At 38.9% G+C, this 21,838-nt stretch overlaps 1 protein-coding gene and 1 long non-coding RNA gene across 2 annotated transcripts; both read left to right on the forward strand.

Annotated features, from left to right (window-relative positions):
• On the forward strand, nucleotides 1,442-2,334 carry LOC107636481. Its single transcript, XM_016339986.1, has 2 exons — nucleotides 1,442-1,504; nucleotides 1,708-2,334. The coding sequence occupies exons 1-2, from the start codon at nucleotides 1,442-1,444 to the stop codon at nucleotides 2,332-2,334; spliced, it is 690 nt and encodes a 229-aa protein (XP_016195472.1).
• On the forward strand, nucleotides 20,832-21,630 carry LOC110270637. Its single transcript, XR_002360276.1, has 2 exons — nucleotides 20,832-20,959; nucleotides 21,486-21,630. It is a non-coding gene; the product is annotated as an uncharacterized LOC110270637 (long non-coding RNA).

The raw sequence follows: 21,838 nt of genomic DNA on the forward strand, positions 1-21,838 counted from the left end.
TGGGTGTTGCCAACAAGAAAGCCTTACCCAGACAGAGGTTGTTGGGTAACGTCGGGAGTGGGTATGTAACCGACAAATGAGCTCATTACCTGTGCTAGGGCTAGACATGCATCATACTTGGCTGTGTATTTTCCTCTGTTATGATTGTTGTATGAATATATGCTTTCCATGTTTGTATTCTATTCTCTGTGTCTGTGTTGTATTTTCTTGTATTTTTCTTTTGGTGTTCTATTTTCTATTTTCTCTATTTCCTCTATTTATATGTATCTTCTATTTACTGCTTCTTGTATTCTTCTATTTGTCTGCTAAACAACACGAAATTAATGAACTTAACTAATAACCCTGACCCTACTAAGAACTCCCAAGTTCTTACCCCTTCTCTCTCCCTTCCCCCTTCAGATGGAAGCTTAGGTACCCTTCCGTAGTTTGCTGATGACCGTTCATAAAGAGGATTCTGCTCTAGGTAGTATTCTGAGTCTAGGGTGAATCTTATTCTCTGTTCATATGTATATACGGTGAGACCAGCCAACATCTGCACCCCGTTTGTACGCGAACTTTAACCTAAATTCTATGTACGAGACTCTTGTTATGTGGCTACTTGATGAGGTACTGGAGTGATGTCATATGGCAATGTCTGATCGTGCAGAGGAGTAGAAGATGATGTTCCACCTTTTGATGACGTTCCACCTGACTTGAGTTTTGAAGACTTAGAATATACTTTCCCTCGCTTTAGTAGTTTAGAGGGACTAGGTGAGTATAGAGTCTAGGCTAGCCTGGGTACCAGCTTAGGGACTTCTTGAACAGGTCAGGGCCTGGTATGTTGTATATATATTATTTAGCTATATCTAAGGGAGTTCTAACTAAAAGGCTATACTCTAATAAAGCTGGATCACGGAATGTTATCAACTGCTTGAGATGTGTTTATGTGTGGTTGTTTATAACCGTTTTATCTATTATTATTTGTGAATTGCTTATGAATGATTCTGTTTATTAATCCAAACGTTTAAAAAAAAAAGGTACCTCACAAATTAATTACGCTTTTAACAACAAATCAGGCTCATATAATAAATAATAGATAATAATTAGGAAGACAAGTTGGTAGCGCTTAGTTTGTAGTATGATCATGACGTACCAAAAATTGTGTCGTTACAATTTGGTATCAGAGCAGTTCATTCCCAGTAGAGCCTGGGGAGTGGACTGACTATGCTTCATTGCATACTCTACTTGTGTGTCTCATGCTTATAGGATATCTTGATGATGTGTGTTGCATGATTGTCTCTGTGTTTTCATTTTGGGAATGTTCACACTTGACTTGAAGTGTTAAGACTGATCACCTTAATAATGATTGTTTGGTGTGAACAGGACTACAATGGGTTCACGAAGACGAGGCGTACGGGAAGGAATTCCTAATGTTAACCACGAGAGGGAACAGGAAACGTTTATGACTACCATGAACGCTGTAGCTGAGGCAGTGCGTGAGGCTACAGTAGCAGCGGCTAGGACTGTTGAACGTCTTGGGTGAGAAACGGGAATGAGAATGAACATGGAGAAGACAGTGGAAACGATGAGAATAACTTGGGGCATCTCGAAAGACCCATGACCCTTGCGACCTTTCTGAAGGTTAAACCGCCCAAGTTTAAAGGTACACTCGTTGCGACCGATGCTGACAACTGGTTTCGAGCTATCTAATGATCACTGCGAGCGCAGCATGTTCCAGAAGGTCAACACGTGGAGTTCGCTACTTATATGCTGGAAGGAGAAGTTGAGCATTGGTGGCAGGGGATACAGCGACTGTTGCAACAAGATGAAGGTGATATTCCTTGGGATACTTTTAAGGATGAATTTTATAAGAAGTATTTTCTGAGGGCAGCTCGTGACGCTAAGGAGATGGAACTTATGCAGCTGAAACAAGGTAATACAACTATTGCAGAATATGCCCGTAAGTTTGATGACTTGTGCCGTTTCTCCAAGATCTGCCAAGGGAATCCTGCTGACTTTGAGGATTGGAAGTGTTTAAAATTTGAAGGAGGACTCCGAGAAGAACTAATGAACTCCGTTGTTCCGCTAGAGATAAGAAATTTTGCTGAACTGGTGAATAAAAGTAAACTAGTGGAAGAATGTTCGAAGAAGGTGGCGATAGCTCGAGCAAATCGTAGGGAGGCCTCAAGAAGAGACTTTATTCATGATCAAGCCCCTGAAGGTCGTAACTTTAAGGTCAATGGTCAGTTCCAGCGCCAAAATGGAAATAAACGGAATGGTAGCTTTCTTGCTTGTAACAATGGCAACCACGACAACTATAATTTGGGAGAGGAAGAAGGAGGTCAATCTCAGTAAACTCAGGATATTTCTGTATGCTCAAGGTGTGGGAAGGATCATGGTAATAGAGCTTATAGATATGGGACACACACTTGTTTCTCTTGCGGAGAGTATGGACGTATATCGAGGAATTGCCCAAAAAGGTTTGTTTGAAATCCAGCTAGGCCACAACAACAATGAAGGGTTTTTACCGTATCTGCTGGCAACACTAATGCATATAATTCTTCCACTCGAGGTGAGTACCACACTATGGTTTTGTTTGTGCTAGATAATACTATAACTTCTTATGCACATGTTAAATTTTGAGGGCAAAATTCTCTTTAAGGAGGGTAGAATGTAACAACCCTGATTTTCGAGTACGTGAGATCTTTTCAGAAAATATGGATTTCTCCTGAAGATCAGTAAGGCGAGAACCTCTGATATAACATCAAGTATCTCAATCCTTATTGTCATTATGTCATCTTTAAGTTAGAACCTTTTCTGAGGCAAGCTCGATAACGCAGTCACGAAGAACCTAGTTTTTGAACCGTATCGGTTAGGAGTTTTGATTCTGTTTTTCGTAAATAGTATCTGTTTGACGAACCGGACTCGATTAATGAGAGAAGAGAGATAATAGTATAATATTATCAATACATTAGTATTAGAAGATGCTTGAATAATATTATAAGGTTACTTGGTCTGTTTTAGTTTAAAACAGAAAATCGGTTTAACCGGGTTCACAGTTTACTGGTGCAGCTTAGCACCAGCACTCTCTGATAACTTTAGCAATGCTAAGGCCTCATTATACATGTTTTACTCTCATAATAAATATGTTACTAGTGTCTTTTATGCTAGTAGCTCAGAAAATAATTTTTAGAGATGTTTTTACAACTGTTCCGATACATCTAGTTTTAGTAGTTATACACCTGAGATATTTTAATATTATTTTAATCCACCTCCAAGCCAACCAATCACAACTCACCCTACATCCCCAAAACACCCAAGGCTGGTTCATTTTCATTTTGTGGCCGAAATTTCCAAGAGAGAAAAAGAGAGAAAAGTTCCTAGTTCCAAATCTTCAAAGCTTGATTTCTGTTGAACTAAAACCCAAATCAAAATTCCAATCTGACCAAAATGATCCTCTCTTCTTCCTCTACATGATCATATGACTTATCAAGGCTGGAATCAAGGTGAGTTGGCTGCACCATCTCCCTTTAATTCAGTTTCAAGGAAACATGCTTAAATATGTGTTTTCTTGATGTTCTTCCTTAGGAATCATGCTTAACTTGACTTGAGGGCCAAGAAACGTGACTTTGCAGCAAGTATAAGGTTAGAAATCACTTCCTAACGTGCTGAGGGAGATTTGGTTAGTTGAGGGTTTATGGATTTAAAGTTGTTCTTGATGTGATTTAGGAGGAAAAAGTGCTAAAGGACCACCTGAAAGTCTAACTGAACTAGGAGCAGCAAAACCAGGTAGGGTGTCACGAAATTAATCTTGATTATTTGTGTTTGAGTTATGTGAATGTTGTATGATTTGGCTGTGATAAAAATTGGTTGAATATATGATTGATTCTTGGTGAAAATTTGGTGAAATTTTGATGAAATTTGATGAAATTCAAGCTTTGAGTTCATGTTCTTGGAGCAGCTGGAAAACAAAACCCTAGGCCCTTGGCTGATAATTTATTTTGAATTATGGTAAAAATCGGTTGCTAAAAAGACTGAAAAACGGGTAAAAACAGAGAAAGAATTTGAAGAATTTATGAAGAACATGAAGAACACCTTTTTGATTCATAAAAGGGCAAGGAAGTAATTAATTTGGTGTTTGGGGGATTATTTGGTAATTTCTGAAAGTTAGGGTGGTTAAAGTAGAAATATTAAAAGTTACGGGTGGTAAAAAGTTAATTTTAAAGGTTAAAAGGTAAAGGCAAGGTAATTTTTGAAAATTTAATAATAAAATAATAAATAATAATAAAATATTAAATAATAATATTTAATTAAAAATAATATTTTAATAAAAATAATAAAATAATGCGGAAAAGGCAGTTTTCTGTAAAAGCTTTAGAAAGACAACTTTAAGCACAGAATCTCATAATTACCTTCATAAAACATTTAGGGAGTGGTAAGAACATATTAGTGAGGCAAAGATAAAAGAAAGATAAAAGTTAAAGAAAAGATAAAAACCAAAGAAAAGTCTGTAAAGTTTTAATGACGGAAATAGACAGAGATTAGTGAACGAACTAGGGCAACATAGTTAGTCCTTGAGTTGCGACTAGGGTTAGGTATTATATGAAAAGTTAAACTGCTTCAGTATAGATTTAATGAACCTATACTTGGGACAGACTAACTATTCATACCGAAATTTACATAAGCTTTAAATACGTGCGTTAAACAGAGAAATTAGAGCAGAGTAAAGAAACACAGAGAACAAAGTAACTAGAGCAGAATAAAGGGATACATGGAAAAGAGTAATCAAAGCAAAGTAAAAAGACATAGAGAAAAGAGTAATGTGATAAAGAGAAATGGTTTGAATTAAGATGTTGTAAAAGTAAAAGCTGTAGAGTTTGTATAGCATGATTGAACAGATAAAGAAAGAAGTACTGCATAAGAATGTGAAAGTGATGATGAATAACGAGAATGTTAATGAATGATGATAACGAGAATGATTATGTAAGAATCTGCTGTAGAGAGGCAGTCAGATAGATGGTGGTACGACCACTGAGAACGCTTTCCTGGGATACCTTGCTATAATGCTTTGCTGTAAAACAGAGGTTGCTTACAGAGGTATCGAGATCAGTGTGCTCCTGTAAGATAGAGGTTGCATATAGTGAGTGTGTTGTTGTTCCTGTAAGACAGAGGTTGCTTACAGTGAGTGTGTTGTTGTTCTTGTAAGACAGAGGTTGCTTACAGTAAGTGTGTAGTTGCTCTTGTAAGACAGAGGTTGCTTACAGTGAGTGTGTTGGCCGTTTATCGGAAAATTAGTTCCGCCCTGCAAGACAAAGATTGCTTGTAGTGGGTGTTGCCAACAGGAAAGCCTTACCCAGACAGAGGTTGTTGGGTAACGTCGGGAGCGGGTATGTAACCGACAAATGAGCTCATTACCTGCGCTAGGACTAGACATGCATCATACTTGGATGTGCATTTTCCTCTGTTATGATTGTTGTATGAATGTATGCTTTCCTTGTTTGTATTCTATTCTCTGTGTCTGTGTTGTATTTTCTTGTATTTTTCTGTTTGTGTTCTGTTTTCTATTTTCTCTATTTCCTCTATTTATATGTATCTTCTATTTACTGCTTCTTGTATTCTGCTATTTTTCTGATAAACAACACGGAATTAATGAACTTAACTAATAACCCCGACCCTACTAAGAACTCCCAAGTTCTTACCCCTTCTCTCTCCCTTCCCCCTTCAGATGGAAGCTTGGGTACCCTTCCGTAGTTCGCTGATGACCGTTCATAAAGAGGATTCTACTCTAGGTAGTATTCTGATTCTAGGGTGAATCCCGTTCTCAGTTCATATGTATATACGGTGAGACCAGCCAACGTCTGCACCCCGTTTGTACGCGAACTTTAACCTAAATCCTATGTACGAGACTCTTGTTATGTGGCTACTTGATGAGGTACTGGAGTGATATCATATGGCAATGTCTGATCGTGCAGAGGAGTAGAAGATGATGGTCCACCTTTTGATGACGTTCCACCTGACTTGACTTTTGAAGACTTAGAACATACTTTCCCTCGCTTTAGTAGTTTAGAGGGACTAGGTGAGTATAGAGTCTAGGCTAGCCTGGGCGCCAGCTAGCTATATCTAGGGGTGTTCTAACTAAAAGGCTATACTCTAATAAAGCTGGATCACAGAATGTTATCAACTGCTTGAGATGGGTTTATGTGTGGTTGTTTATAACCATTTTATCTATTATTATTTGTGAATTGCTTATGAATGATTATGTTTATTAATCCAAACGTTTAAAAAAAAAGGTACCTCGCAAACTAATTATGCTTTTAACAACAAATCAGGCTCATATAATAAATAATAGATAATAATTAGGAAGACAAGTTGGTAGCGCTCAGTTTCTTGTATGATCATGACGTACCAAAAATTGGGTCGTTACAGTCAACCACACGATCGCGTCACCCTAAATTTTGGCAAAATGAGTTTCACAAAGAGAGTTGCGCGAACGCGTCGCTGCCCTCGCGCCCTTCACACAAATCAAGTCACACGACCGCGTAACCCACGTGTCCGCGTCACTTGACAAAAAATCACACACCGCACGATCGCATGAGCCACGCGTCCGTGTCACATGCGGTGCACATAATATTCATATCAGCCAAAATATCCTATCTTTTCTTCACCAAATCCTAATTTTTCTTTTCCTCTTTTATTTCTTTCTTCCCCCTTCTTCTTCTTCCTTCTTTCTCACTTTCTACTTCTTCTTTTTCACCACCATTATCAAGGTTTTTATTTTCTTTCTCCTTCTTTACTTTTCAATTATTATTCTTACTTTTTATTATGTTTTATTTTTCTTTTTCTTCTTACTTTCTTTATCTATATTTTCTTTTGTTTTTTCTTTCTTTCTTTTTATTCCTTTTAATTGGTGTTAGAAATTTATTTCGGTCTTTATTTTGCTTGTGGACTATCATGGATTTGTTTGACAATTATTATCTCTTTAAAGGGTTACTTGCATGTTCTATCTTATATTTTCAAAACCATATTTACCATGCATGCTATGTGTTTGTGAAAAAGCCCGTATGGCATCATGCACTACCTTCATGTTAGGATACTACCTTAATGCTTGCTTTTCACAAAATCCCTTTTATATTTTATTAATTTTATATAATTGTCAATACAAACAGATTATTAGTTTGAAAGACTTGGTAATCTAACTTGGACATTGAATGCTTGATCTATGCTACTCATGCCTTCCGGCATGCCAATAAACATCTTGCATTTCATTGCCATCACATGCACCTGCTTTATCTCCTTTGATGAACTTTTCACATGTAGTCTAGACCATGTGTTAACAACATCCGTTTTCCCGTGCACTGATTACCATTCTTCCTATTCGCTCCCTTGCTCGAACCCTTCGCTTTACATATTACTTTTTCTTCCCTTTTCAGGATGGCCACCAAGAAAGGTAAAGAGAAAGCTATTTCCAAACCAACAACAAGGAGAGGTACAAAAAGAGCATTAGTGGCAGAGCCATCTTCAACAGAAGTAAAGCCCTCACAAAAAGAATCATGAGAATCATCAAGATCGACGAAAAAGAAAAAGTCTTCCCAACAAAGGACACTACGCGGTTTCCTAACCGCTACTGTGAGCAGAAGTTCTCCATCCTGGCGGAGAGGAATTACAATAATGAATACCTTCTCATCCTTCCAACCCGCATTGCTGAATTTGTTGAGCCCCACATTGAGCAAAGACACTGGGGATTCCTACGGAGACAGCCACGGCAGGTTAATCTCTCATGGGTAGTATAATTCTACTCCAACTTTCACATGCCAACCATGCAGTCTGTCTATGTCCATCAGAAGCAAGTTCATATAACTGAAGAGGCCATTCAACAAGCTTTAGATCTTTCCCCTGCTCCAGAAGAATTGGACGCATTCCAAGAAGCCTCACTCAAGCGCCAGACATACCAATTTGACTGGGACGCTGTTCTCAAAGTTATAGCACAACCTAGCAGCCTATGGATCTACAGATACCATCGATCCCGATCAAAAGGGATATCAGCTTCAGCACTTACCTTGGAGGCTCGAGTATGGGCATAGATTATGTCTCATTATGTCTTTCCGAGCACTCACGAGTCCTCCTTCACTGTAGACATGGCTGTTTTACTTTGGTATATTCTTACAGACCAGCACTTAAACTTACCAAGACACATCTGGAATGCAATGGGACATGTACAAATTGCGGGCAACTGATGAGCGGATATTTTATACGCTTTTGGGGGTATTTTCATATAATTTTTAGTAGGATCTAGCTACTTTTTAGTATATTTTTATTAGTTTTTATGAAAAAATCACATTTCTAGACTTTACTATGAGTTTGTGTGTTTTTTTGTGATTTTAGATATTTTCTGGCTGAAATTGAGGGACCTGAGCAAAAATCTGATTCAGAGGCTGAAAAAGGACTGCAGATGCTGTTGGATTCTGACCTCCCTGCACTCGAAATGGATTTTCTGGAGCTACAGAAGACCAATTGCCGCACTCTCAATTGCGTTGGAAAGTAGACATCCAGGGCTTTCCAGCAATATATAATAGTTTATACTTTTCCCAAGTTATGACGATGCAAATTGGAGTTTAACGCCAAGACCTTACCCTATTCTGGCGTTAAACGCCAGAAACAGGTTGCAAACCAGAGTTAAACGCCAGAAACAGGCTACAACCTGGCGTTTAACTCCAAATAAAGTCTCTACACATGGAAGCTTCAATGCTCAGCCCAAGCACACACCAAGTGGGCCTCGGAAGTGGATTTCTGCACTACCTATCTTAGTTTACTCAATTTCTGTAAACCTAGGTCACTAGCTTAGTATAAAAACTACTTTTAGAGATTTATTTTACAGCTCATGACATTTTCATGTTTTACATTGTATTTCTACAGCATGAGTCTCTAAACTCCATGATTGGGGGTGAGGAGCTCTGCTGTGTCTCGATGAATTAATGCAATTACTTCTATTTTCTATTCAACACGCTTGTTTCTGTTCTAAGATATTCACTCGTACCTAACCGTGAAGAATGTATTGATCAGTGACCCTCATCATCATTCTCAACCTATGAACGCGTGCCTGACAACCAATTATGTTCTATCTGTAATAGCTTGAGTATATATCTCTTGGGTTCCTGGTTCAAGAGATTGATTGCCTCTCCTAACAACAGAGCGTTCAATCCCATGAATCCAGAGTTTTCGTGGTAAAAGCTAGAATCAATTGGCAGCATTCCTGAGATCCGTACCGTCTAAACCTTGTTTGTGGTATTCTGAGTAGGATCTGGGAAGGGATGACTGTGACGAGCTTCAAACTCACAAGTCTTGGGCGTAGTGACAGACGCAAAAGGATCAATGGATCTTATTCCAACACAAGTGAGAACCGACAAATGATTAGCCATGTACATGGACCCTTTTTACTTAGAGGACGGATGGTAGCCATTGACAACGGTGATCCACCAACATACAGCTTGCCATGGAAGGAGACCTGTGTGCGTGAAGAAGAAGACAGTAGGAAAATAGAGGTTCAGAAGACAGAGCATCTCCAAAACCTCAATCTGTTCTCCATTACTGCATAACAAGTATTATTTATTTTATGCTATTTACTCTTCATAAATACAATCAATCTTATCATTAATCTCCTGACTAAGATTTACTAAACAACTATAGATTGCTTCAAGCTAACAATCTCCGTGGGATCGACCCTTACTCACGTAAGGTATTACTTGGACGACCCAGTGCACTTGCTGGTTAGTTGTGCGGAGTTGTGAAAAGTGTGAATCCCAATTTCGTGCACCAAGTTTTTGGCGCCGTTGCCGGGGATTGTTCGAGTTTGGACAACTGACGGTTTATTTTGTTGCTTAGATTAGGAAAAATTTATCTTTTTTATTTAGAGTCACTAAAATTATGTCTTCTATTATTGTTTTTGGTTGAAACTTTTTTTTAGAACCCATATTTTCTTTTTCGATTTTTTTTTGAAAATTTTTAAACTAATAATTGAGTTTTTCTGTTTGACTTTAGTTTCATATTTTAAGTTTGGTGTCAATTGCATGATTTTATTTTTCTTTCAAATTTTTTCGAATTATTAGTGCTCAGAATATAAAAATTTTTAAGTTTGGTGAGTAATTATTTTAGTTTTCAAATTTATTTTTCTCTTAGTTTTCGAAATTTATATTTTAATTTCTAATTATTTTATTTTATCATATTATTTTTTTATTTAATTTTAATTATTCGGTTTGATTCTATTTAAATAAAATAAAAACAAAAATATATTTTATTTGCAATTCATATCAATTCCCTTTTATCCATCACAGACCTAAATGGAAATGAACAGTCCAAAAGGACTCTGGGGTCATATGCTAACCCCATTACTGCTGCATATGGGAGTAGCATCTGTATACCTCCCATCAAAGCAAGCAGTTTTGAGCTAAATCCTCAGCTCATTATCATGGTGCAGCAAAATTACCAGTATTCTGGTCTTCCACAGGAAGAACCTACTGAGTTTCTGGTGCAGTTCTTGCAAATTGCTGACACAGTGCATGACAAGGAGGTAGATTAGGATGTATACAGGCTGTTACTATTTTCGTTTGTTGTAAAAGATCATGCTAAGAGGTGGTTAAATAACCAACCCACAGCAAGCATAAGAACATGGAAACAGTTATCAGACAAATTCTTGAATCAATATTTCCCTCCAAAAAGGATGACACAGCTAAGGCTGGACATCCAAGGCTTTAAACAAGAGAATGATGAATCCCTTTATAATGCCTGGGAGAGGTACAGAGGAATGCTAATGAAATGCCCCTCTGAAATGTTTTCAAAGTGGGTGCACTTAGACATCTTCTACTACGGGCTTACAGAAAAAGCTTAGGTATCTCTAGACCACTCAGCTGGTGGATCTATACACATGAGAAAGACTATTGAAGAGGCTCAAGAGCTTATTGATATAGTTGCTAAAAATCAGCATCTGTACATAAGTAATGAGTCCTCCATGAAAGAAGAAGCTAAGGCAGTATCAACTGACTTTAGTCCTCAGGAACAAGTTGCTGAACTCAATCAGCAACTATCTTCTATAACAAGGCAGTTAGCAGAATTTAAGGAGATGCTACAAGAAACCAAAATTGCTAACAAGGATACGGAATCACAATTGAATCAGACAAAACAGCAGTTATCAAAACAGATAACAGAGGAATGCCAAGCAGTTCAATTAAGAAGTGGAAAAATGTTAAATACCTCAACTCAAAGAAGCAGAAAGCCAAGAAAGAATAGCTGACAGAGGATGAGCAACTTGCTACAAAATCCCTCTGAGGACAGTAAGAGCCCAGAGAGGAACAATTCTGGCATTCAAATGCCAAAAAAGGGTGAAAAACTAGCGTTAAACGCCCAATCCATGTCCAGTTCTGGCATTCAAACACCAGAAAAGGATAGGAATCTGGCGTTAAACGCCCAATCCATGTCTAGTTCTGGCGTTCAAACGCCAGTGAGGGATCAGACACCTGCAAGTGCTAATAATAACTCCCTCAAGAAGGCTTCTCAACCTGCCTCTGTAGGAAATAAACCTGTAGCAACTAAGGTTGAAGAATATAAAGCCAAAATACCTTATCCTCAGAAACTCTACCAAGCAGAACAGGATAAACAATTTGCCCGCTTTGCAGACTATCTCAGGACTCTTGAAATAAAGATTCCGTTTGCAGAGGCACTTGAGCAAATACCCTCTTATGCTAAGTTCATGAAAGAGATCTTAAGTCATAAGAAGGATTGGAGAGAAACAGAGAAAATTTTTCTCACTGAAGAATGCAATGCAGTCATCCTAACAAGCTTACCAGAAAAGCTTAAGGATCTTGAAAGCTTTATGATACCATGCACATTAGAGGGTACTTGTACCAAGACTTATGTGACCTTGGGGCAAGTATCAATCTAATCCCTGCATCCACTATCAGAAAGCTTGGCTTGACTGAAGAGGTCAAACCAACCCGGATATGTCTTTAACTTGATGATGGCTCCATTAAATATCCATTAGGCATAATTGAGGACATGATTGTCAAGGTTGGGCCATTTGCCTTTCCCACTGACTTTGTAGTGCTGGAGATGGAGGAGCACAAGAGTGCAACTCTCATTCTAGGAAGACCCTTCCTAGCAACTGGAGGAACCCTCATTGATGTCCAAAAAGGGGAAGTGACCTTAAGAGTCAATGAGGATGAGTTCAGGCTGAATGTTGTTGAGGCAATGAAGCATCTAGACACACCAAAAGACTGCATGCGTGTTGATATTATTGACTCCCTGGTAGAGGAAATCAACATGGCTGAGAGTCTCGAATGAGAGCTAGAAGACATCTTTAAAGATGTTCAGCCTGATCTGGAGGAATCAGAGGAAATAAAATAGCCTCTAAAAATTCCTCAAGAAGAGGAGAAACCTCCTAAACCTGAGCTCAAACCACTACCACGATCTCTGAAATATGTATTTCTAGGAGAAGGTGACACCTTTCTAGTGATCATAAGCTCTACTTTAAATCCACAAGAAGAGAAAGCACTACTTCAAGTGCTAAGGACACACAAGGCAGCTCTTGGGTGGTACATAAGTGATCTTAAAGGCATCAGCCCTGCAAGATGCATGCATAAGATCCTATTGGAGGACGATGCTAAGCCAGTGGTTCAACCACACAGGAGGCTAAATCCAGCCATGAAGGAGGTGGTGCAGAAAGAGGTCACCAAGTTACTGGAGGCTGGGATTAATTATCCTATTTCTGATAGCCCCTGGGTGAGCCCTGTCTAAGTTGTCCCCAAGAAGGGAGGCATGACAGTGGTTCATAATGAAAAAAATGAACTGGTTCCTACAAGAACAGTTACAGGGTGGCGTATGTGTATTGATTACAGAAGGCTCAATACAGCCACCAAGAAGGATCACTTTCCTTTACCATTCATAGACCAGATGCTAGAAAGACTAGCAGGTCATGAATACTACTACTTTTTGGATGGCTATTCAGGTTACAACCAAATTGCAGTAGATCCTCAGGACCAAGAGAAAACAGCATTCACATGTCCTTCTGGAGTGTTTGCTTACAGAAGGATGCCTTTTGGTCTGTGCAATGCACCTGCAACCTTTTAGAGGTGCATGTTCTCTATCTTCTCTGATATGGTAGAGAAATTTCTGGAAGTCTTCATGGATGACTTTTCAGTATTTGGAGACTCATTCAGCTCCTACCTTGACCATTTAGCACTTGTTCTGAAAAGATGCCAAGAGACCAACCTAGTTTTAAATTGGAAAAAATGTCACTTTATGGTGACTGAAGGGATTGTCCTTGGGCATAAAATTTCAAACAAGGGGATAGAGGTGGATCAAGCTAAAGTTGAAGTAATTGAAAAATTACTACCACCTGCCAATGTTAAGGCAATCAGAAGCTTTCTGCGGCATGCAGGATTCTATAGGAGGTTTATAAAGGATTTTTCAAAAATTGCAAAACCTCTGAGCAATCTGCTAGCTGCTGATACGCCATTTGTGTTTGACACAGAGCGTCTGCAGGCATTTGAAACTCTGAAAGCTAAGCTGGTCACAGCACAAGTTATTTCTACACCAGACTGGACATTACCATTCGAACTAATGTGTGATGCCAGTGACCATGCCATTGGTGCAGTATTGGGACAGAGGCAAAACAAGCTTCTGCATGTCATTTATTATGCTAGCCGTGTTTTGAATGATGCCCAGAAAAATTACACAATCATAGAAAAAGAATTGCTTGCAGTGGTTTATGCCATTGACAAGTTTAGATCATATTTAGTAGAATCAAAAGTGATTGTGTACACTGACCATGCTGCTCTTAAATATCTACTTTCAAAGCAGGATTCAAAACCCATCATAAGATGTGTGTTGCTTCTGCAAGAGTTCGATATAGAAATAAGAGACAAAAAAGGAACAGAGAACCAAGTGGATGATCATCTGTCCCGGATAGAACCAGTAGAAGGGGCGTCCTAAACCTCTATTGAGATCTTTGAAACCTTTCTGGATGAGCAATTGTTTGCCATTCAGGAAACACCATGGTTTGCAGACATTGCAAACTATAAAGCTGCAAGATTCATACCCAAGGAGTACAGCAGGCAGCAAGCAAAAAAATTAATTACAAATGCAAAGTACTACTTATGGGATGAACCATATATCTTTAAGAGATGTGCAGACGCAATAATCCGTAGGTGTGTGCCCAAGGAAGAGGCACAGAAGATCTTATGGCATTGCCATGGATCACAATATGGAGGCCATTTCGGAGGTGAGAGAACAGCCACCAAGGTTCTCCAATGTGGCTTCTATTGGCTTACTCTCTATAGAGACTCCCGAGAGTTCATACGTAACTGTGACAGTTGCCAGAGAGCTGGTAATCTGCCCGATGGTTACGCCATGCCTCAACAAGGGATCTCGAAGATTGAGTTGTTTGATGTATGAGGTATTGACTTCATGGGGCCTTTCCCACCATCATACTCAAACACGTATATTCTGGTGGCAGTATTCTATGTATCTAAATGGGTGGAGGCAATTGCAACACCCACTAATGATACTAAGACAGTGCTGAAGTTCCTTCAGAAACATATCTTCAGTAGGTTTGGTGTCCCTAGAGTACTAATCAGTGATGGGGGACTCACTTCTGCAATAAACAGCTTTACTCTGCTATGTTCCGATATTGGATTAGCCACAAAGTAGTAACTCCATATCATCCACAGACAAATGGGCAAGCTGAAGTCTCTAATAGAGAACTAAAAAGAATCCTGGAACGGACTGTAATTACCCATAGAAGGGATTAGGCAAGACGTCTGGATGATGTTCTGTGGGCATACAGAACAGCATTCAAGACTCCCAAAGGGACCTCTCCATACCATCTTGTTTATGGAAAAGCGTGCCATTTTCCAGTGGAACTGGAACACAAAGCCTACTGGGTAACCAGATTCCTAAACTTTGATGCCAAATTAGCTGGAGAGAAAAGATTGCTCCAGCTGAATGAGCTAGAGGAATTCAGACTCAATGCTTTCGAGAATGCTAAGATTTACAAAGAGAAAGCAAAAAAGGTGGCATGATAAGAAATTGTCATCCAGAGTCTTTGAACTAGGACAAAAGGTTCTGCTGTTCAACTCTAGGCTAAGATTATTCCCCGGGAAACTGAAATCCCGGTGGAAAGAACCATATGTGATTACAAGTGTGTCACCATATGGCTATGTGGAGCTTCAAGACATTGATTCTAATAAGTTTATTATTAATGGACAAAGAATCAAGCATTATCTTGAAGGAAATGTTGAGCAAGAATTCTCAAAGCAGAGTCTAGATTAAAAGCTCGGCAAGGTCCAGCTAAAGACAATAAAGAAGCGCTTGCTGGGAGGCAACCCAGCCATTAGCAAAGCTTATTTTTTATTTAAATAATAATTATATGAGTTTAATATAAATAATCTTCAAGGTAAAGTATCAATTGCATAAGTTCATAGAGCTATAGAAGGATTCAGAGTACAAAACAGGGAAAGGGAGCTCATTGGCAAGAAAACGCCAGTAAGAGGTATATTTGGGCGTTAAAAGCCCAAAAGAAGCTTCTACTGGGCGTTTAACTCCAGTAATGATACCTTTCTGGGCGTTAAACGCCAGACTGGGTACCATTCTGGGCATTTAATGCCAAACTTACAGCATCCTGGGCGTTCAGAAAAATGCCCAATGACAAGATTTCTGGCGTTTAACGCTAGCCAGAAGCTACAGCTGGGCGTTAAACACCCAAAAGAGGCTACAGATGGGCGTTAAACGCCCAAAACAAGCAGCAGTTGGGCGTTTAATGCCAGGATTGTGGAGGGGAGGAGGTTTTGTTTTCCAACTCGTTTTTTTTTTACAATTTTCATGATTTCATCCATAATTTCTTGCATAAACATGTTACAAATCATCATCTTTCAATTTCAATTTCAAAAAAAAAAAATAAAATATTTCTTCATTCTTCCTCAACTTCTTTTCAAATCTCTTTCAAAACTCACCTATCTTTTTTATTAAATTCTTTTCAAATCTTTTCCAAATCATCATACTATCTTTTCAAATCTTTTCCAAATCTTTTCAAATCTATCTCTTATCTTTCCAATTTTAAAACTACATCTTTTGCATATCATAATTATCTTTTTACAAATCATATCTTCTAGCATATGTTTTTCAAAATTTTTGAACCCACCCCCTCCTCTTTAAATTCACATTCGGCCATCCCCCTCTCCTCCACAATTCGAACTTGTCTCTCCTTCTATTCCTCTCCTTTCCTTTTTTTTGCTTGAGGACAAGCAAACCTCTAAGTTTGGTGTGCTTTTCGTGATCACTGAGCTAAGACTCACTAAGATCATAGCCCCTAAAGGAAAACAAACCACTTCAAGAGGCAAGAAAGAGAATATTCTAAAACCACTTTGGAATCAAGAGAGGTTCTTAACCAAAGAACATGCAGACCATTACTACAAAATAATGGGTCTAAGATCAGTGATCCTGGAAGTTAAATTTGATCTGAAAGAAGACGGATATCTAGAGATCCAAGAGCAGATTCGAAACAGAGGCTGGGAAATTCTGGCTAATCCTGAGACAAAGGTGGGTAGAAACATGGTTCAGGAATTGTACGCAAATCTGTGGCAAACAGATAAGCAGAGATTAACTAGAGCCGCTTTCTATACCTTTCGAACCTTGGTCAGAGGGAAGATCATGTACTTCCACCAGGACAAAATAAGAGAGGTCTTCAAGCTGCCTGATAAACCACTATTTTATGGTTTATCTTGTACTCAATTGAGTGGTTTTTATCAACTCTTTACCCACTTATTCATACTATTTGCATGTTTTACATTTTCCTTCCTGGTTTTGTGCTATGATTGAAAATATGCTTCTTTGATCTTATATTTGCTTATTATTAATCCTCTCTTATTACCATTAGATGCCTTGATATCTGTGTTAAGTGTTTTCAGAGATTACAGGGCAGGAATGGCTCAGAGGATGGAAATAAAACATGCAAAAGTGGAAGGAATACAAGAAGTTGGAGAAACTGCTAAGTTGTCCAGCCTGACCTCTTCGCACTCAAACGGCTATAACGTTAGCTACAGAGGTCCAAACGATACGGTTCCAGTTGCGTTGGAAAGCTAACGTTTCAATTTGATATATAATATGCCATAGTTGCACTGACTCTAGGTGACGCGAACGTGTGATCCACGCGGACGCGTCGCATATGCGAACTTCAATCCGCGCGGCCGCGTGGACGACGCCTCCGCGTCACTTGTCCGCGACCTGAACGTATCAGAATACGCAGGGGGCGATTTCTGGGCTATTTATGACCTAGTTTTCGGCACAGAAAGTACAGATTGAAGGCTATAAAGTGGGGGAATGCATCCATTCTAAACGAGGCTCGCCAATTTTTACTTCCCATGATTTAGATTTAGTCTTGAGAGGTTTTCTCTCCTCTCTCTCTTAGGATTTAGGACTTCTCTTAGTTTGTAAGAGTGACTCTCGATCCAGGTTTAATATTTCGTTGTTTTAGCTTCCCTTTCACTTTTAATTATTCCAGCACTTGAGTTGATTATTTACTTTTATAATTGAATTTATGAATTATTCCATGTTACAGATTATTATTTGAATTAATGATATTTGAGGTATTTTCAGTTTATGATTGCTCTTTTTAATTTATGTTATCATTGTTTCCGATCTGAAAATATTTTATTCCAGCAATTTACTTTTTCTCCTTTTGGTCCTGGTTAAGAAATCAGTAACTCAACAGTTATCAACCTCAGCATAATTGATAATCGTTATCTTGCTAATTAAACTGAACTTCAATAATCCCAACTTTTTCTTAGGAAATAAATAGGATTCGAAGGTCAAACTAATCAGTTCCTTGACTTTCCTTTGCTTTAGTAAGGGTTAACTAAGTGGAATTTAGATTCAACTTTCATTATTGTTGAGAGAGATAACTAAGTTGGACTTCTAATTTCTCTTACCTTGCCAAAAGTTGCTTTAGAGTATTTATTTATTTTAATTGCCATTTACTTTACTTGTCATTCAAATCACTTGCTTCTCACCTTCTAAACCCCGATTACAACCTTTATAGCCAATAATAAGAACATACTTCCTTGCAGTTCCTTGAGAAGACGACCCGAGGTTTGAATACTCGGTTAACAATTTTTAAGGGGTTTGTTACTTGTGACAACCAAACGTTTGTACGAAGGGATTTTTGTTGGTTTAGAGACTATATCTACAACGCAACTGTTCTTATGAAATTCTTTACTGGCAAAAATCCCAACGTCACTGCCCCAACTACAAGATGATCCAGAATCCTTTAATAGGAGAATGGTGAGATTTGATAAGCGCTTAGACCAAGTTCTAGAGGACATATGCATCTCTGGAACCAAGTGGATAACCAATACAAAAGGTGACCCAAATCAACTCAAGAGATGAGATCTCAAACCAATTGCTAGGGGCTGGCTGGACTTCATTGGGCGTTCTATACTGCCCACCAGCAACCGCTCTGAAGTCACTGTCAAAAGAGCAGCGATGATCCACTGCATTATGCTGGGAAACGAAGTGGAGATCCATTATCTGATTTCTTGTGAGCTCTACACAATTACAAATAAGAACTCCACTGACGCCAAATTGGCTTACCCAAACCTCATATCTCATCTATGTAAAGATGCTGGGGTGAAGATGGGAGTGGATGAGTATATCCCAGTCGAGCAACCAATCACCAAAAAGTTTATGGAAGGACAACAAGTGCAGGATAACTCCATCAAAAGGAGGGCACAGGAGTTCCTCCCAGAAATCCCTCAGATTGACTACTGGACCCGCCTAGAAGCATCTGTCAACAAGTTGCAAGAAGCTATGGATCAACTAAAGGAAGAACAGTAGGTTCAAAATAGTATGCTCTACAAACTGCTAAAGGAACAAGAGGAGCAGGGGCGTGAGCTACAGGAGCTGAAGCGCCAGAAGCTGTCTCACTACAAGAAAAAAGGCCTATGGCCACGCTTTTTTCTTGCCACGCTTTAAAAGCGTGGCCAAAAGTGGTCAATGGCCACGCTTTCATGAGTGTGGCGATAGATTAGAGATTTGGCCACCTTTTTTTTTGCGACGCTTCAAAAGCGTGGCGAAAAGGATCAACGGCCACGCTTTTATAAGGGTGGCAATTGATTAGAGAAACGGCCACGTTTTAAAACTGCCACGCTTCAAAAGCGTGGCCATAGAGAGCAACAAGGACGTTTTAAAAGCGTGGCGAAAGGGTTTCATTAAGGCCACGCTTGGAAAACGTGGCCATATCCTGGTCCTCTTTTGGCACGCTTTAAAAGCGTGGCCAAAAGATTTTTTTCTGCCACGCTTCGAAAGCGTGGCCGTAGAGAGAAACAGTTATGTTATAAAAACGTGGCAAGAGGGTCCCCAACCCATTGACACCAACCCGACCCGCAACCCGGCCCGCAACCTGGTCCCCAACCCGTTAGACACTAACCCTAATCTTCTTTTCCCTTCGAAGCCACACTCGCCTGGAAGAGCTCCTATGCCCTTCGCCCTCGTCACTCTTCATACTCTTCTTACTCTTCATCTTCATCTTCTTAATCTTCATCTTCTTCTTCATACTCTTCATCTCTCTGTTCACCTTCAAGCTCCACCAAACATAGGCAACGGCAAGGTATCCGCGACGCTCTCTTCTCCTCCAAGCCCTCCGATTCCAAAGGTATTATCTCTTCTCCTCTCTCACTCTCAACTCGATCTTACGCTGTCACTCTCAACTCCCATCTCTCAACCCTGGAAGAGCTCAGATCCCCACCGTCACCAGCACCGTCCTCGCTGCGCCATTAGCCTCCCCTCTGCCTCGTCTCCCCCTCGTCACTAGGGTCGCCCTCCTCGCCGATCTCCTCTGCATCGTCAGTGTCGTCTCTCTCTCTGCTCCCAACGCTAACTGCAATGTAAGTCTCCTCAGTCAGATCTGTTCTCTTTGTACTTGATTTCTCCCATGGATCTGATCCTATGTTAATTTGTTGTTTTCTTATTTATTGACTTACACTTAAGGCTGACGACGAACCCGTTGATGAAAAGAGATATCTCGAAGACTCTTGCAAACCAAAGTGTGTCAAACCATTACTTGAATATCAGGTATGGATTCCCTTATTTTTGTTGCTTTTTGTACAAGATGGCTTCTGGAATGGCAGAATAGATAGATTCAAAGATTTAGGACAAAATGGTAAAACAGTACTAGGAAATGAAATGCTTATATTTTATACCTTAGGTTCTGCCTTCTTATATGGATGATGTGAGTTGGTTATAATTTTTTACTGAACCATATAATCTAGAAACAAACAAGAGATGCTACCATTCTTTTTTTTCTTATGTTAAAACTGGTGATTTAGATTGAAGATGGGAAAGAAAAATTGAAGATGTATGACTGGGTTTGGTTTTGTTTCATGAGTTGAGTAGTGGCATGAAATCATTCTTATCAACGAAGACCGCGAAAACTGGAATATTTCTTGCTTTGAGCTTAGTGATAACATGTTGAATCCGCTGTACTTTTATGGCTTTTGATGGGTGAATTTTATAGGGATGTGGAGAAAAGTGGTAATTAAATAAATATAACTGGAGTTTTGATTTTTAGTTTTCTTTTATTTTTTGGTTCTGTTTGTCACTTGTCAGTCTTTTTCAGCAACCAAAACTGGAAGGTTAGATTATTTGGTGTTGGTGATACAATGATTTGACGTGAGTTTGGCTGTTTGAAGATTTATGATGCTTGGCAGGACGTTTGCCTCTTTTTAAGACTAGTTTGTCAATTTTTTGGAGGGTGGGGATTGGCCACAGCAGCTGGGTGGGTGGGAGAATCATGTTTAAACTTCCTTTGTTGAAATTTTGTTGAATTTTTAGGTACGAGTTAGCTGATGATTGTGTTGATGATGACGATGCAAAGGTTGGAATCTCTGAGTTGAGGAAGGCGGTTTTAGAGGAGCTGAAGATGCATAATTCACTGGTACAGGTAGGGCATTTTCCACTTATATGAGCCTGAATTTGAGCAGAGTTATTCATTTTATCCTTAGGAATCTTACTCAGGTTTGTGCATTGTAACTTGAATTTTAAAGTTTGAGGGGAAGATTCTTGTTGTGAATTGAGATGGATCACAATTAATGTCAACGGACTGTGTAGCTAAATGAGATAAATTATCTGCTTAATAGTAGTTGGATTCCTTTTCAATGTTTAAAAAACTCTTAACAATTTGCATGAATTATAATGAAGCTTTATTTTGTTGGAACATGGCCCAAGCAATTTTGGTGGAATAAGAGAGTATTTTTGGGAAAGAGAAGAAAAGTAGGTGTTTCGCCCAAATCAACCTGAGTTTTCTATGGATGTGATTATTTTACTCATAAACCTTTGTTTTAGATTAAGAGAATCTTTAAATGTGAATTGTATTAAATGTATGTGTCATTCTAACACGTTTTGTGCTGATAGGTTTCCTCCCTTCTCCATTTTGCTTATATCATTGTTGTTTTATGCAAATGGTGTAGGAGTGGGGATTGGACCTTGCAAAAGAGAACAATATTAATTCTGCAACGGTAAAATACACACAATTCCTGTTAGCCACAGCCTCTGGGAAGATTGAAGGACTAAAAGGTGCTGGTAAACTCGCAACACCATTTGAGAAAACAAAAATTGCTGCTTACACTTTAGGTTGATGATCATCTCTATTAGTGTAATTTGATATACTATGAGCAGTTCTAACTTGTATTGTTTTTGTATTTTTCTTCGGTTTTTAGTTTTGGAATTTGAACTCGAGATTTATTTTGTATTTGAGTATTAGTTTTTTAATGTATAAAACAATTATAGTAAATTATATATGTCACTAACTATTGTTTGATTT

This window comes from Arachis ipaensis, chromosome B04, assembly GCF_000816755.2.
Source record: "Arachis ipaensis cultivar K30076 chromosome B04, Araip1.1, whole genome shotgun sequence".
NCBI classification, from domain to species: domain Eukaryota; kingdom Viridiplantae; phylum Streptophyta; class Magnoliopsida; order Fabales; family Fabaceae; genus Arachis; species Arachis ipaensis.